At 46.1% G+C, this 16,110-nt stretch overlaps 1 protein-coding gene across 6 annotated transcripts in view; it reads right to left on the reverse strand.

Annotated features, from left to right (window-relative positions):
• Positions 1 to 16,110, reverse strand: part of NSD3 (nuclear receptor binding SET domain protein 3) — a 41,524-nt gene that overhangs the window by 6,024 nt on the left and 19,390 nt on the right. For 2 of the 6 annotated variants that reach the window (XM_030509936.1, XM_030509935.1), the window contains 15 exons: positions 15,334 to 15,379; positions 14,661 to 14,791; positions 13,980 to 14,108; positions 13,195 to 13,321; positions 12,369 to 12,566; positions 11,651 to 11,821; positions 7,802 to 7,951; positions 5,237 to 5,393; positions 4,518 to 4,720; positions 3,948 to 4,060; positions 2,872 to 3,141; positions 1,930 to 2,046; positions 1,408 to 1,549; positions 810 to 916; positions 100 to 304 (listed from right to left, as the gene is read on the reverse strand). In XM_030509936.1, coding sequence (XP_030365796.1) covers positions 100 to 304; positions 810 to 916; positions 1,408 to 1,549; positions 1,930 to 2,046; positions 2,872 to 3,141; positions 3,948 to 4,060; positions 4,518 to 4,720; positions 5,237 to 5,393; positions 7,802 to 7,951; positions 11,651 to 11,821; positions 12,369 to 12,566; positions 13,195 to 13,321; positions 13,980 to 14,108; positions 14,661 to 14,791; positions 15,334 to 15,379 — 2,266 coding nt within the window. Of the gene's footprint in view, positions 1 to 99; positions 305 to 809; positions 917 to 1,407; positions 1,550 to 1,929; positions 2,047 to 2,184; positions 2,541 to 2,850; positions 3,142 to 3,947; positions 4,061 to 4,517; positions 4,721 to 5,236; positions 5,411 to 7,801; positions 7,952 to 11,650; positions 11,822 to 12,368; positions 12,567 to 13,194; positions 13,322 to 13,979; positions 14,109 to 14,660; positions 14,792 to 15,333; positions 15,380 to 16,110 lie in introns of those variants that run through there. The other 4 variants (XM_030509937.1, XM_030509938.1, XM_030509939.1 and 1 more) reach the window with 4 other exon arrangements.

Here is a 16,110-nt window from a genome sequence, read left to right on the forward strand (position 1 = left end):
AGTGCTGCAAAAGCAAACAGGCTGCTTTTAACCTAAATGAACGCTGCATTTCAGCTGCAGGAAGGAAAGCTGAACAGGAAAGCACAGGATTGCTCTTACCAAAAGGGGGTTGAGTCAGGTTAAGGCATAGGAGGTGGTATGCTTTGGGACAGTCCTTTTTGTCACACATGACTAGCTCTCCCCCGTCTCCACACTGGAAGCAGTTGTCTTCATGCATCTGCTTCTGCTCTGTTTTTATTTTCCTCTTCTTCTGCTTTAATTTGGCATTCTTCACCTTCTCTTCGTTTGCTGTTGCAAATGCTGTCTGGCAATTACAAAGATCAGAGCATACAGTCACTTTATAAACCCCTTGCATTACCATTAATCACTTGGGGTTATTATTTGCATGAACTCTGCTTAAATTAAATCCACCCCAAATAAGAGTTTAAGCTCCAAAAGCCAGATATGCTCATCCACGTGTATGTGAATTAACATGGTTTGGTACATGAACAACAGCACTACTGTGCCTAACTGCAAACCTTTAGAGACTGAGAAGGGTGGAAAGTATTAGAATCCTAGAACCACAGACTGGTTTGGGTTGGAAAAGACCTTAAGATCATCCAGTTCTAACCCCCTGCCATGGGCAGGGACACCTCACACTAGACCATGTCTCCCAAGGCTCTGTCACCTGGACACTGCCAGGGATGGAGCATTTACCACTTCTCTTTGTCAACCTGAACCAAAGAGTTCAATCAAACAAGAACCTCCCTGCTCTGCTCTCACTGGATCTCTGGATTTGGGAGGAGAAGCTTCAGTTTTCATCCACGTACCTTTGGACGTACCCCGAGGAAACCACTGCAGTTTTCTGCTCCACAATGACATTCGGTCCTCCCATTGCCCAGGCAATCCAAGTTGTAATTAAAGGTTAACTCCATTCCTAAAATAAGAAGAGAAAACAATTCACCCACACAGCTGCTGAGGAAAGACAGGCTTGGGAGGAGGCACTTCATCAGGTTTAGCCTGGAGATCCAGCAGCAATATGTTTGGAAGGAAACAACGCACTGATTTCATCGACTCCACTATCACACAGAGCCAGGTACAACGGGAGATCAGGTGAAACACTGAACAGGGGAAGGTAACATCACCCCAGCCAAATCCTGATGGAAGCTCAGCACTGTGCTAAGCGTTTACAGGACTGAGTTAACACTGTACTTGGCAGCAAACCCTGTAGTTAGCTTTAACAGCAGCTTTTAGCTTCAAAATCTCCCACTAAAGATCCCCAGAACTCAAACATTTGTCTCTGCTCCAACGAATGACAAATTCCTATAAACGTTGCTGGTGTTAAGGAATTTCAGAGGGAAAAAAGCCCCACAGCCAGTTATAGCCACCGAGACAGAAGTCTAGGTGCCAAACAGTGCATCTTCTTACCTGCAGGAATGTCACAAAGAGCAAACAGTCCAACTCTAATGTCCCCATTCACCGTCCACTTCTGTGTTTCACAGTTTGGATTACAACTATGGTTCATAAAACGAGAGTAGTTCCCCTTTGGGCCAGCATCTATGATCCGGTCCTTCAGATCAAAAGACAAAAGACATGGTCAAGTACTTACAGACAAAAAGGTGAAACAACAAGTGATTACTAATGGCCAAGGCAGCAAAAATACACTTATTTTATATTGGTTCCAAGTGCTAAGTTTCCCCTGAAGAGTTAGTTTTATGTGAAAGAGCCTGAATATTTGTGCTACAAGGTGAAATAGGCACAACTTGAGATACAGGTTCTCTGTTTCACCTCCTCACCCACTGCACTAAAGAGAAACGCAGACGTTACCCTCCTACCAACACTGAGATGTGGACAGGAGGGTAACAACAAACATGGAATCATGCTTCTGCCAGCATTTTGCCCTTAGTTTCAACCATCAACAGCTTATACTGAACAAGGTGTAACGTGTACCTTTGTTACAGTTAACATGTAGAAGTTGGTCACGCTGTTCTCATGCGCGCGCTTGATGCGCAGTCTGCACTCCTCCTCGTCAATCAGCTCGCCAACGTATTCGTTCACAAATTCACCCTGGAAGGGAAGGAAAACAAGGTAAGCATGGGTTTGGCATCTCCCTTCTAGCATCCTAAAGGGAAACAGCACAGGACAAAAGGGTTTCCTATAAAAACATGTTCCAATCATCCCAAGAAGCATTGAACTTTCACCCTCTAGTACACAGACGTGAGTGTGTGCACCAGGTCTAAGCAATAATCCTGCTTAAAACAAAACCAGCAGCGTCATACTTCTTCTATCTCAGATTTCTAGAGACTGTAAACTACACTTTAAAAAGCCAAGGAGATAAAGCCTCGTAAAAATGGACAAAAGCAGCAAATTCACAGTTTAAATGACTGTACACAAAGCTTTCATCCTGACATCGTGTTGTGGGTTATCCTACACGCCCCCTGTGCTTACAGCTCAGTACCACGTAGGTACTAATGGGAAAAGAACCAGTTCAGGATCTCTTTGCCTTTTCTACACTTTCCAGCTCTCTTGGACTTCATCATCTTCAATTTAGGGAAGGAAGCCATCACTCAGACCGGTTCACAGACCACTCTCTCCCTCTCTGCCCAGTAGGCAGCAAGAACACACACACATGCTCTTCCCTCCGCCAAGAGAATTCACACTCAGCCACCCAGAATGAGCTTTTCTCCTGTGAGAGCCAAGGTTAAGATGCTTCTGTCCAAACAGCAAAGCACATCTCCCCATTACTGCCTCCCCTACAGAAGTTTCATGTCTTTGTAACACAAAGCATCTACTTGCAGTGCTGAATCTTTGTGTGCATTCGCTGAGGTATGCTGTATTCTCACAAAAAACCATACCAGCGGCTGCCCCAACCTTTATCCTTTGTAATTCTACCTTTTTAATGCTCCTTTTTGTCCTGAGGCCCCATCCACGTCGATCAGTTTTGATGATTTCAGCATCAGGGTAGAGTCTTTTGGTGAAACACTGGTTCTGGCACCGCTCTCCAGCAGGGCACACTTGGGGGTGGCACTCGTACTGCAGCATCCTGTTCAGACACTCCGACTCCAGGCCACAGGGGTTCTCATCTGAGGGCTTGCAGTTACAGCGAGGGATCTCCGACAGGTCAGCCACCTGGATCTGAACCTTCCCTATCACCTTGTTGGACTGTGGAACAAAGGGAAAAAGGAATCAATGATGAAGGCAACGCACAAAGAACACGGATGTAACAGCTCCATTGGAAAGGACCTGACGGATCATCTGGTCCAAGCTTTCCAGGCAAAGCATGACCTAGACTAGATGTCCCAGCACCCTGCTCAGTTGAATCTTAACAGTCTCCAGTGTTGGGGAATCCACCACTTCCCTGGGGAGATGACTCCAATGGCTGGTTGTCCAGTAGCTGCCATTCAAGCATGAACTTAACCAGGGACACACACTGTTCGGAGAAGCCAGGAGTAAGCGATTTAAGTGAAGAACTCCTGACTCCAGACAGTACAACCTGAGCCTCTCCCCAGTGAAACTGCTGGTTGAGGAACTCCAAGCACGCCAAGTTTATCAAGTACATCGCTGGGATTCCTTCCAACTAAAACCATTAAAGGAATGACATCAAGTCCTGTGTGTCCAAAGTTGCTGGCAAAGGTGCAGGGTGAGCAGTTGGCACTCCTGCTAGCGCTGAGGTCCGTGTTAACAGAGGTTAGCACACTGCAGTAGGCAGGAGGTACACAAGACAAGCTAACAACCAGCAATATCCTACCTCAGGTGACACTGTTCTTCAGCTATAAATGCTCTTTCACAAACACTGGCATTATAAGACAGGACAAAAGATTCTTGAAAGGAACAGCAAAACGATTTCTTGGAATTTCCTTAAGCTGGAATTGTTGCACTCAATGCCTTGAATACCTACAAAGATCGATTTAAATACCCAGCTTACCCAGGCACACAATAAAAAGAGGAAAAGAAAGAAGCCAACTCACTTTAATGTGTTTATATGGTGGAGGTTTCCTTGAATTCCTTTCAATTTCTAATGCCTCTTTGCTTTCTCTTTGTGCTTTCAGTTCCTGGAAGCGCTTTGCTGCTTCTTCAAGTGCTGTGCAAGGGAGTTCAAAATAGAAAGCCATTAGCACCAGTAGCTGTTAATCACATCAATACATGTATGTATTTTCATGTCTCTCTTTAAAAGCTAAGGAACAGAACTCCAGAAACAAAAACAACAAGCTAAGAATGAGTTATTGCAGTATATCATGAATCTATCATCAGGTACTTTGCAGTAGAGATACGGAACAATGATCCCATGCAGCAGAGCCCCAGCTCCATCTACACATTTCCCAGCCTGGGGAAGAATTGCACTTGCCCACAATGACACACAATGGGTAGGCACTGAAAGAAACAGTTTTATCTGCAGTCAAGGGAGCTACAGAATGCTTGCATTGTAGGTGAACACAGAACACTAGCCACAGAATATTCCCATGCAGGTTAAGTGGTGATGGAGACACAAACACGTGGAATTTTTGTCATAAACCACTAGAAACTTTGTTTGATTTTACCTTTCTTGAAGGTCTTGTTAATACTAGTTTGCCCCTCAGCAAAGCTTTTATCTCCTTCAACATAAGGGAAAACTCTGCCCTGGTGTACCCAATAGTAGTCATGTGAACCAAAGAAAAATACTGGGAAGTCCCCGATATCATGTTTGAGGCCCTGTATGTTGAGAGGCACAGACCTGGGATTGCAGATCTCTGCTGGCCACCACCTGCAAAGCACAAAGAGAAAGAACCACCTCAGTTCTCTGAAGCGCTTCGGAGAGGCTGGGCTGAGAAACAGAAGTCCAGTTTTCCTAAAGGAAGGAATTCCTGCCACATGCAATCGAGGCTCCGAGCACCATGCACAACACGAGACAAGTTCTTACTCCAAACTTTGGGAAAGCTGGCATCAGGGTGGATTTCTAAGATCACCCATAAAGTGCTTGTGTTCCTGTGGGTGACTAACAGCCAACACAAGCCACGACATCCTCCTTCTAAAGACAGCCCCTGGTTCTCCACATCACTATTACACTCTACAGAGCAAACATAAGCACAACCAAGCGTCCATCATCAGTGCCTGGAATAAGAGGGAGAATTTAATGTCAAGCTGACATGAATATCCAACACCAAGTAGATGAAGTACTCTCGTTCTTGTTTACAAAGATTGAGCTGATGTGAGTCACTTTCCTGGAATTCTATAGTACATTAAAGCCATCCAAAGCATTAAACCCCCAGAAATGACTTGCCTGTAATTTCCAAGCTTGACCCAAACGATCTGCTTGTACCGTAGCTTCTTGCCAGCTTTACAGTCATTGCAATTCCAGCATCCCTCAGGCATTTCTATGTTGAGACACTCGGGGTGAAAGGAAGCTGGGCAGGACTCACAGCACAACAGCTTTCCACCTTTAAACAAAGAAACCCTGCTTGGTTTATAGAAGTGAGGATTCGCTCCCCCCTCCCGACACTCATTCGGCATCATCCACTCCACGTTCTCGTGTGCCCCACAGGAAAACATGGCAAAAGAAAGGGATCAAGTCCAGAGTAACAATGTTGGTTAAAAAGGACTGTGCAGGGACTGCCTGATGGGCGAGTTGGGGCTCTCACCTGCAGCACAGATACACTAAAAAGGCGGCTATTTCTGAAGCCAACATTCCCAAGGGAAGCACTGCATCCGAGAGCAGCGCCGCTGGCTTCTTTGGTGATGGCCAAACCTTTGCTTTGTTTCTTTGGCGATGGCCAAACCAATGAGAAACCCCCCCAAATTTGTTAAGAGAAACCCTTTTCCAATCAACATTGTTAGGACTGAAGCCCAGTGACCGGTCAGCGCGCATCAAACCCCGCAGCCTATAGGTTGATCAATGCTTTTCTGTACCAAGGATGTTCCAAAAGAATTGTAGTGGCAATTTCCCTCCAAAAAGGGAAGTTTTCCACTAGGAGCAGAGCACGTAAGCCAGGATGAGACACCCCACGAGCTGGTCCCCAGCCCAAAGTTCCTGTGGTGCACAAAGGCGCAGCGCTTCACATTCACTTCCCAGGTTTGCCCTGACTTGGCTGGGTTCTATTTTGGCAGCTGGATTCAATGTGGAGAGCCACAGCTCATCTCTAAACTAACAGAGCAGCTCAGACAAGAAGACTTGATACATGACCCATATAGTGATATTTTCTATATGGAAGTATATTAAATATACCTACACATTTTTATAGGGATTATCATTTTAAGTAACAAGTTTTTGCGTTCCAGATGGGAAAACCTGGGAGAGACTTGAGAGGATTTCAAGGGATCTTCAATCACAGTCTCCAAAGAAGTGGGAAGAGCAACTTCCAAATGTTTAGCAGAAAATCTTGGCCACCTATAGACTTTCAGCAGTATCATCGCATCGATTGGTGCATGTCACAAAAAGCATTCCTTAAACAAACCTGTTGCATGAACAATCCTGTATTTCCTCTGCTAAGAACAGGCAAATCCAACCCTAGGGATTTTTCCAGAGCTTCCCAAACCCATCGGAAAGAATTGTCACTTTTAAAAGAGTCTTTTGCACATGGTTATTTCAGAGGAAATACAGACCTGGTGGAAACCACTGCAACGTTATATCCGAGATGGGAAAATGCCAAAGAGATGCAAAAACCAAAACAAAACCAAACACAAAACTTCCGGTGCTAAGCAAGAGTAAAACCCAACACGTTGCTCTCGGGATGCATTAGCTCAAGCTAAGCAGAGGGCTCAAAATAATTTGTGTTTTCAGGAATTCCAGGAACTACAGACAGGCAGGGATCTAGCGGTGTCCAAAATAACCTAACTGCAGCGTGGGTAATGGGACTCTGAACACCCTCAGGGAGCCAAACCTCTATGGGGAATAAAATAGCACATCTGAGTGTTTCATCCAGACAAGAGTTCTGCCCGCAGAGGTGCTCCAGGATGCCCCAGCATCTCCATGAGGCATCCAAGAGGGATGTGGAGCTGTTGGAGCGAGGCCCCGGAGCTGCTGCGAGGGCTGGAGCAGCTCTGCTCCGGAGCCAGGCTGAGAGAGCTGGGCTGGGGCAGCCTGGAGAAGAGAAGGCTCCTGAAGGGGAGACCTTAGAGCAGCTCCAGGGCCTAAAGGGGCTCCAGGAAACCTGGAGAGGGGCTTTGGACAAGGGATGTAGGGACAGGACAAGGTCCTTTCCAACCCAAACCATTCCAGGATTCTATGATGCACTTCAGGGATCAAGCACCCATCCCGAGGGAGGGGAAGGAGCACCGGTGGTCCCAGCCTAACAGAGGTGGGATGTGAGGCCCAGGGGTGAATGGACACATGCACAGGCAAAACCTCCCTATTTCCTCCTTGGGCCACCCTCCAGACACGATTCCCACCCTTATTCCACCTGCAAACCCCTTTCTTCCCTCAGGCTCTGCACAAGCTGAAACAGAACATCCCCCCCTCTTCTTCCACACCTAAAACCAATTTAAGAAGCTGTTTCACATCATCCTGGTGAGCACTGAACCGCCACAACATCAAGCTCTATTTGCCTCCTGTTCACATTTGGTGCCAATAGCTTCCTGCAAGCTGGAGCAGCCTAGGCCAGATAGAAAGGGATTGAACCTCTTTCGAGGGGAATTTAGTGACAGCAATTATTTTAAGCCCTTTTGTAATAAAAAGAAAAGAAATCAAAAATTGCCAACGACATGAACACAGGCTCACAATAATCAATGAGTGAAGGTCACTGGAAAGCAATAAGTGGTGCTTGACAAGCAGACATTCCTCGGTTGAGTTGGAGAGAAATAATAGGAAAAAGCAAAAGAAAATTAAAGAGAAAGAAACTATTTTGGTTACCTTTCTCACATTTCTTTTTGGAAGCTGACGAAGGAGGAGGAATCATAGGTAATTTCATCAACTCAGCACGATTTGACTCATTCAGTAGGTAGTGGGACTTATAGGCATATGAACTGAACAGGGGGTCTGAATGATCCTGCACTACCAGCCCTATACGAAACAAACAGAAAGAGATGAGTTGCAATGAAACTACCCATGATTCCATAAAGGAGAAAATAAAACCAAGCAAATGAACACCTCTAATGCATATAATGGGGGAATGAACAAAAGAGGTAATGGAGAAAAAGAAAAGGCTGACGGCAAGTTGCCTTGCTAAGGAAGAGGTTTGTGTGTTCCAGAGACTGAATTCGACTGACCTGGCCAAACTCAGGATGAATAAGCTGCTGCTAAGTGGAATGTCAACCCTTCACTTGTGCACTCAGAGAAAAGCACAAGAAAAGCACTGATTGTAAAGGTGTGTGATCCACCCTCCCTCCCAAGTGACAGAACCAAGCTAATTGAGAGAGCTGAGGGTGATGGGCAGGCTGTTACCTGGGGCTACAAGCTGGGAAAGCAAGAATCCCAGAACTCACTGTCTCACCTACGACAAATCTACCTCTTATTAGCTATGACAGTTGTTGGAGAAAAATAACAAGGAGAATCAGTGATTCTGGAAGGCACCAGAGGGGAAAGAAGGGATGAAGTTCTGCCCTGCACTGGCTGTTTGTAAGTGAAGCTCCACCGACCCTGCCCTCTCCTCTGTGCCTGGGTTTCAAATGATGCATTTCTGTGTCTTCCTCCACCAAGAAGAGCTTCTCCTCATCCCTCTGCAGAGCCGGGGGCAACCCCCAGCTACAGACCAGAAGCACTTGGTCAGTAATTTGTGGGAAGAGCCACTGAGAGCCAAAGAAGCAGGAAAGACGAGCTACCGAGCCAGCCACCAGTTCTTCCCCTTGTGGGACGCGCACAGAGCTGGGTGCTGTAGAGAAGCTTTGGAAATGGGGTGCCTAAAAACTGCTGGAGGGGAGGATGGCATCAGCCTACCTGGAACATGTCCATAGGAGGAGTCACAAACAAGCCTGACCTACACATGCCATCAGGTGAACTAGAATGTGCTTAACGAAGGCTATTTCAGGAAGGTGATCAAGCAGTCTTAAAATACAGCATGTTTTAAATACCTCATGATAAGCAAGTTTGTGTATTGTATAGATCGTCTCACATGTACATTCTCTCACTTCAGTAACACTTAAATCTCCTTCAGATCTCAACTAATCCATTCTTCCATATGGATGCCCAAGTACTTCTAAAGCATTCCATTCCCCACGTCTTTCTGAGCTCCTGCCCTCACCTTCTGTCCCTCAAGCTGACCACATCTGACTAGACAGGATTCAACTCAACCCACAAAGGGGGTTTGCTAAATGTAAACCTCCCACAATCTTTCCTGGGTGAAGCACACTGGCTCCCGAGCCCAGCTACACCTAGTAGTAAGAAACCTCATAGAATGTTCTAGAAGAAGTAGATAGTGCTATAAAATACAGAGGATGCAGCCAGCAGCAGCTGTTTGTAACTGTTCAAGCTCTAGTAACTAAGACTGGGTGAATATAAAGGGCAGGAAATTCCACCTGCTGCGGATCAGAGGTGACTTATATTGCCAGGAGAAAAGAGAGACTTGTGTAATTTCAACTCTGATGAAGCCACGCTCGGATATGAACAGAATCACTGAAGCAATGGCAAATGAAAGAGAAAATAAAGAAAAAAGCATGAACATTCTTCTGCACTCGAGTTAGTTTTTTGAGTAAATGCAGGTCTGCATCTTCAGCAAGTGTAAGACTCCTTCACTGTAACTGAGCTTTGGAATTCTACTCCTAAAGTCTGATTCCTGAGTCATATATAAGGTGGCCAAATAGCAGGTACTCCATCAAGCTTTTCAATAGGTTCTATCCAAGAGAAGCAGGAGGCATCTATTTTACACCTTTGTGTCGCAGAGTAAGTAGCCAAAACTTGGAGTCAAAATGCCCCAGAAGATTCCCCTTTACATGCATCTGTAACAAACTACTGCAGATGTATAATCTAAGTGGGTTCCTCTTTGGTGTTTGGATCTCAAGTTGGCTCCTGACGTCTCCAGTAGCTGGCCTCAGGTGTAATAAAGTATAACCTCAAAGGAATGTATTTAGCTGGTTAGTATCATGCAATGTATTTTGGTATTACAGCTTCACAGTGCTTTGAAATGGGTAGAAAACATCCTATTTAGGCTAAGCCCAGTGGCAGCAGCTCTGCATTCACACCTTGGCACTGACACAGCTTCGTAACTGAGACCAGCGACACCCGCGTGAGCCGAGACCCCACGACCTACCTGGTGTAGGAGCAGAGCAGCAGGACAAGACATCATCCCCCTCTTAATACTTCCAGAGGCAAACTAAAGGCACTGCTGGACCTTGCCAAGAGACATTTCTAAGCTGATATTCAAAGCAGGCACAGAAACTCTTGTGTCATAAACCTCTCTCTGATCCTGGCACCAGACTGACTCCGGGCAGAGGTTCAGCCTGTGCTTTTGTAGGTGTACTAATACCATCAATCAAAATTAACCACACACCAGGTAGAAAGCTACCTCAAACCTAAAAATCAAAGGGCATAAAGACACACACACCATCAAATCTGCACATTTATGCAGTGCTGGGGTGATTCCCATCCCACACATCCTGCTTTGGGCTGAGCCCCAGATGTTTCAAGAAGCCCACAAAGGAGGAACACCGAACTGTGTTGTCACCAGCTTTTTTATACATTCAGAGGAGCTTTTCTGAAGCTCATTCTAAAACTCCCTGTTTCTCTCTTAGTTTCTGGATTATTTAGATATATTTAAAATAATGGCTCCTAAATTACTTGGAAATGAGGAAAGGGGAAGAAAGGAGAGAGGGAGAAAGGAAATTATTCTGGCACCAGCTTTCCCTTCCTATCCAAAGATCTTCAATTACTACCTAATCTTGCAAATTCAAGGCACTCTTTCCCATCCTAACTCTCCAACTGACTGAACACAAGTGATAACCAGGATCTTCAGGATCCAGCTCCTTTTCACTTCCTTATCAGTGACTTTCAAAGCTGCTGAGAAGAATCCAGCCAACAAACTCCTGCAGGACTGTACAGGAGACATGTTGTTATTCAGACACCTGAGGGTGTCACTTTGGTTCATCTGAGAAGAATTGTCTCTTTTGCATGATGAGACTAAAGCAACTGATGCACCAAAAGCTCTCAACCTGCTCCCTGCAGAAAAGTGGTGACTTCAGAGCCATGGAAGTAACAAGTGGGTAAAAAATAAAGAGGGAAAAAAAAAAAGGGAAAAAACAAAAGGCAAACAAAAGAGAAACTTTGGCATATGGAAAACTCTAGCATGAAACCTGCTCATGCAGCGCTGCAAATGTCTTCCTTTCAAAGTGCTCAAATGTGATGGTAAGTTATAAACCGAAATGATTTTTGTTCTAGTATGAGGAAACCCTACCTTTTAACCTTAACAGTTTCAACAGTTTTAAGTTTGGGAGTGCTAAAAGGATCCCCTTCTGCCCAACAAACAGTGAGTAACCACACAGCATCCATCCTCAGCATGCAATGGCTGGAACTGGGGGCTTCCCATCCACTCTTTCCTATCGGCAAAACAAGCAGGTTCCTGAGGACCTCCCACTGCTTCTGACCAGCAAATATCAGCAAGTGAAGGCTCATGAGAAGTGTTGACCAAAAAAAGATACAATCACAGGCAGCATTGGAACCCCAGAGCATCCTATGGGAAGGGGGCTTTAGGAAACACATTCTTTTCATCACTAAACTGCACAAAGTGACCACAGAACTATAAAACAGGGGGGAAAAAACAAGTGTGCTCACCTCTTGCACAAACGAAACAAAAGCCTACATTTACAGCTGATGAGGAGTGATTCCTTTTGGAATGGTTACTACAGATGAGAATGTGGGATGACACAAACAAGCTTCCTGCAGCAATACAGCCATCTCCTGAGTGATAGGCAATGGGACATCTGAAACATCTCACCATGCGACCTGTTTAATATAGAGAAATGCACCGTGTCACCCTGGAGCCAGGCTAGGGCAGAAGACACCAGACAGATGCAAGGCTGATTTGATTCCACCCAGAGTACTGGATTAAAAGGAAACATTTACATCTTTACAAGTTTCACAAAGTTAACTCAACTCGAAAACTCTGTTAAGGAAAGAAAAAATACATGGTTTTAAGCATTCTAGAGCCTGTTTTGTCGAAGCATTTTGGTTAATTTCCACAAGGATTCTTTCTCTCTTGACAAACAGTTGTTCTAAAAGCCACTCCCAAGTATCTTCTAACAAACAACATTCCTTGGCCTTGCACTACTGACCCTCCACTTCCATTAAGCCCAGCAACAGCAGATGCCTTGGGTTGTAGATCCAGGTCCACTCGAGCAGCTCATTTCCCACCCAGCCAGCGTGAAGTTAATGACCACGTTAAGAAGGAAACCCTCATTCCTCGCTGCATTAGTAAGAGTAAAGTTATATCCATGTTTACTATGACGTGTCTGAGCTTCCTCCCGCTGCTCAAAGCCAGCTCTGCTCTCACCTTTGCTTGCTTTATGAATATCCTTATCCATGGAGCAGGCAGTGCAGCAGTGCTGCGGGCAGCGGAACCCCCGGGACTCAAAGAGAGCCGTGGCGAACTTCCGAACACAGGCCTCGTGGTAGAATTTACCACACGTGTTGACCGAGCAGCGTTTCACATCCTTGCCAGGGAGCTTGCAGGAAAAGCACGTGTGTTCTCCTGGGAAAAAGAAGGAATAAGGAATCCCAACGTTAACGGGCAATTCTTTGTGATGCAGATGATGTTAAAACCGTTGTGAAGTGAACAGAGTTACAGTGGTTTGAGCAACACGGGCTCCTTCCCTTCAAACTCTGGAGTTGCTCTAACCCACAGTAAATATGCAATTGCTGTTAACAGAAAAGTCCCTTATTCTGAGTAAAACTCTCAGCAGTTCTTTTTTCTTACCAGGTACCTGCCTTTTCTTCTTACCAAGTAGTTGCCAAGCGGGAAATGAGAATCTGGCTTCAGAGGTTGAAAAAGTAGGATCATAGAATGGTTTGGGTTGGAAAGGACCTTAAGATCATCCAGTTCCAACCCCCTGCCATGGGCAGGGACACCTCACACTAGACCATGTTGCCCAAGGCTCTGTCCAACCTGGCCTTGAACACTGCCAGGGATGGGGCATTCACTCCTTTGGGCAACCTGTGCCAGCGCCTCAGCACCCTCACAGTAAAGAACCCAACAGAATAACCCAACCAAACCCCCTCCAAACCCCTGGAACTCACCACCTCTGGTATCTCTGACCTGAGAACAGCTCCTTAGCAGAGGGAAATCCCTCCCCACTTCCCAGACATGGGAACACACTCACCGTTTTTACACTCGGTGCAGATGAACTTCTCCTCAGGCATGGACTTCAGGCCGAGACACTCCATGTGGAACACGCTGCAACACTCGCCCTCGCAGGACACCAGAGCCTCGCCGGAGCTCTCACAGATCTGGAACAAGCAGACAAGCAGCTCAACAGAGAACAGCAGCTCCCTGTTGTACCATGTAAGACTACCAGAGCTTAACAAAGACTAGGAACAGGCTGAAGTCCCTCTGAGCTAAGGTGAGGTGGGAGAATTGCACCTCACACAGACCTGGCCAGTCTTGGGCTGAGCTCAACGCCAGCACTGGCTGCATCCTGCTCTCGTAGCAGCACGAGCATGGACACAGCCAGGAGGGACAGAGCAGGAGCCCTCCGGGCTCCTCATGTTCTCAAGCACCTGAACAGCAAGAGCAGCTTCTTCCCTTACTAGTGACCAGGAAACTGGCCAGGAGATTCCAGGATTTTCTTCCAAAATACTGGAAAAGTCTCACTCTGTCCCAGCCTGAAAGCCCATCTGGAATTTTCCAATAGAGCAGAAAACAGCATCTACTTTTTCTACTTATGCTAGCAGGAATGGGCTCAAGAGCACTTTCTAGCTTTTGAGCTTTCTAGCAAGAAGGAGGTCTCACGAAAACTCCTAAAAGCCTTGATATTTTATCTGAGATGTTGAATTATGAGACGTGGTTAAAACGAAGTGGTGTCATTTGAAGAGTCTGTCAGCCCAAACCAACAGAAACAGATGACAGAGCTTTGGCACATCAATTCTTTACAGTTCCATCATTTACCTGACAAACGGTGTCCTTTTTGCTTGTCCCAGTCCCTCTCCTGGACAGGCTGGAGTCCACTGACTGCACATCAGAGGCATCAGCATCAGCAGTAGCTGAGGGGCTGTCCGAACGCTTTCCAAAACTACCCTACAGAGAGGAGACATCCCAGGCACTCAAACAAGACACTTCCAAAGGACAACCCCACTGTGAAATAGCATTTAAGCCACCACAGATTAAAAAAAGATCATTCAAGACATCAAGAGATGCAAAAGATCCCTGAAAGTTGCTAAACTTCATGGGAATGACCCACGAAGCGCTGCCTTCTTGGCACAGCTTTTACCCACACAACCAACCATAAAGACATTGGTCTTGCTCTTCCCAGACACCCCAGTTTTATGCCAAAGACCAGCAGCACCCCCAAAGAATCCCCAAACCTTCCCAAGAGCAAGCCAAAGCAATGATCTAACCCTATGCTTTGCCAGACAAAGAAATAGGAACATTTGTAAAGAAAGATTCTGTCTTTCTTTATAGCAACACAATGGAGGGGATTAGAAAGAAAAAGACCAGGCTTTATTTTTCAGACAATAAAAGACATGAAATTAGTAGAAAATAGCGTTCACATCTTCAACAATACACAACCAAAAAGCCTGTTAGAGAGATGAAATGAGCAAATCCCTGTGAGCAGCAATGTGCCTTTACCTGTAAGTCATTGAGTCCCCTGGAGTCGGAGTCAGACGTGTCTCTGTAAGCGGAGCTGGTCAGTTCCACGTCAGTCGAGGCACGACTCCTCTTCTTCAAAGGCTTGCAAGAATCTGAAATCTCGCTGGCACCTTAACACAACACACTGAGATTAGTTTTAATCTGCGTTCTCAACCTTCTGCTTAAAACTCATAAAGGAAAAAGGAAGAGGAGAGCCTGGAATTGGACTTGATTTGCAGCCTTAATTTTGATACTAATTCAGTTCTCCCTGATGAGCTAATAACTGCAAAGCTCCTTAGGAAGACCTTTTGATAGCCCTCTGAACATGCTGACACAGCAGAGCAACAACTAAACGGTCTATGACAGAGGATAAACCCTTAAGAAGTTGCCTCTTCACTGGTCATCTTTCAAACACAGCTAAGCAAAGACTTCTTTTTCCTGAAGTACTTGAATTCTGTGCTCACGCCACATTAACAAACACCATCCTTCCAACTAGCAACACGCAAACAACAACAACCAAGCCAGCAAACCCTCACGAGGGAATTAAGTTCAGCATCCATCAGTTCATCACCCCAAAGCATTCCCACCTCTGCAGCTCACTCAGAGCGAACCCCACTGCCCAAGCGTGACGAGCCAGATGTTTAAATACAGTTTCTTTTCGTCTGTCACTCACCTTTCTGCAATCCCGTCTTCACTGCTGTCAGGGGAACCATTTCAACCTGTTTGAATAGGAAAATCCAGAGTTAAAACCAGAGGAATTTTTCTCCCTAGTATTCAAAAGAAAACATTTCAGTTTAAGCGGTTAGCATCTCTGAACTCAGACGCAGGCTGCCATCCCCTTCTCAGTGGGAGCCTTCTTGTCCCGTTGGCTTTAATCCTAGCTGTCTACGCTGAGTGCTGGGAGACAAGGCAGCCACACGGTCACTAGCAAGGTCCTTTCCAATCACTTCCTTGGGGGCATGAAGATGACAGGAAAGCTTTATCCGTGTCCACGGGCGGGACGGGGTTCGTGTTGGCAGCAAACCCTGACGCTCCGTAGAACCCCAGACCTGTGTGAGCACAAGTTCCCCTCAACAGGCATTCACTGGGTTAGGGAGACACTGAAATGCATCATCCTGGGGGGCTTCCAGCAAGCCTGCACGCTCTGGAGCAGGCTCCTGCCCTGTATAGAGCACTGCAAGGCCCGGCCAAGGCACGGGGCACTGTGCAGGGCTCTATACAGCTCAATGCCAGCGCCCGCTCCGCAGTTTACAACCTCACAAAGCACTTGGAGCTCTGAGCCTAGAGCAGAAGGGCCCCTTTCCAAACTGTTCTGTCAATGAACATGGAGCACGAGAGAATTTGGCGACTGTATAGTAACTACAGAAGCAAGCTGTTGCCTAAAATGCTGGTTTTAAGGTTAAGAATTACAGGTTACTTCTTTACAATGCGGTTACATCGGCATGTAGGA

The sequence above is a fragment of the Strigops habroptila genome, chromosome 21 (genome assembly GCF_004027225.2).
Source record: "Strigops habroptila isolate Jane chromosome 21, bStrHab1.2.pri, whole genome shotgun sequence".
In the NCBI taxonomy this organism is placed as follows: domain Eukaryota; kingdom Metazoa; phylum Chordata; class Aves; order Psittaciformes; family Psittacidae; genus Strigops; species Strigops habroptila.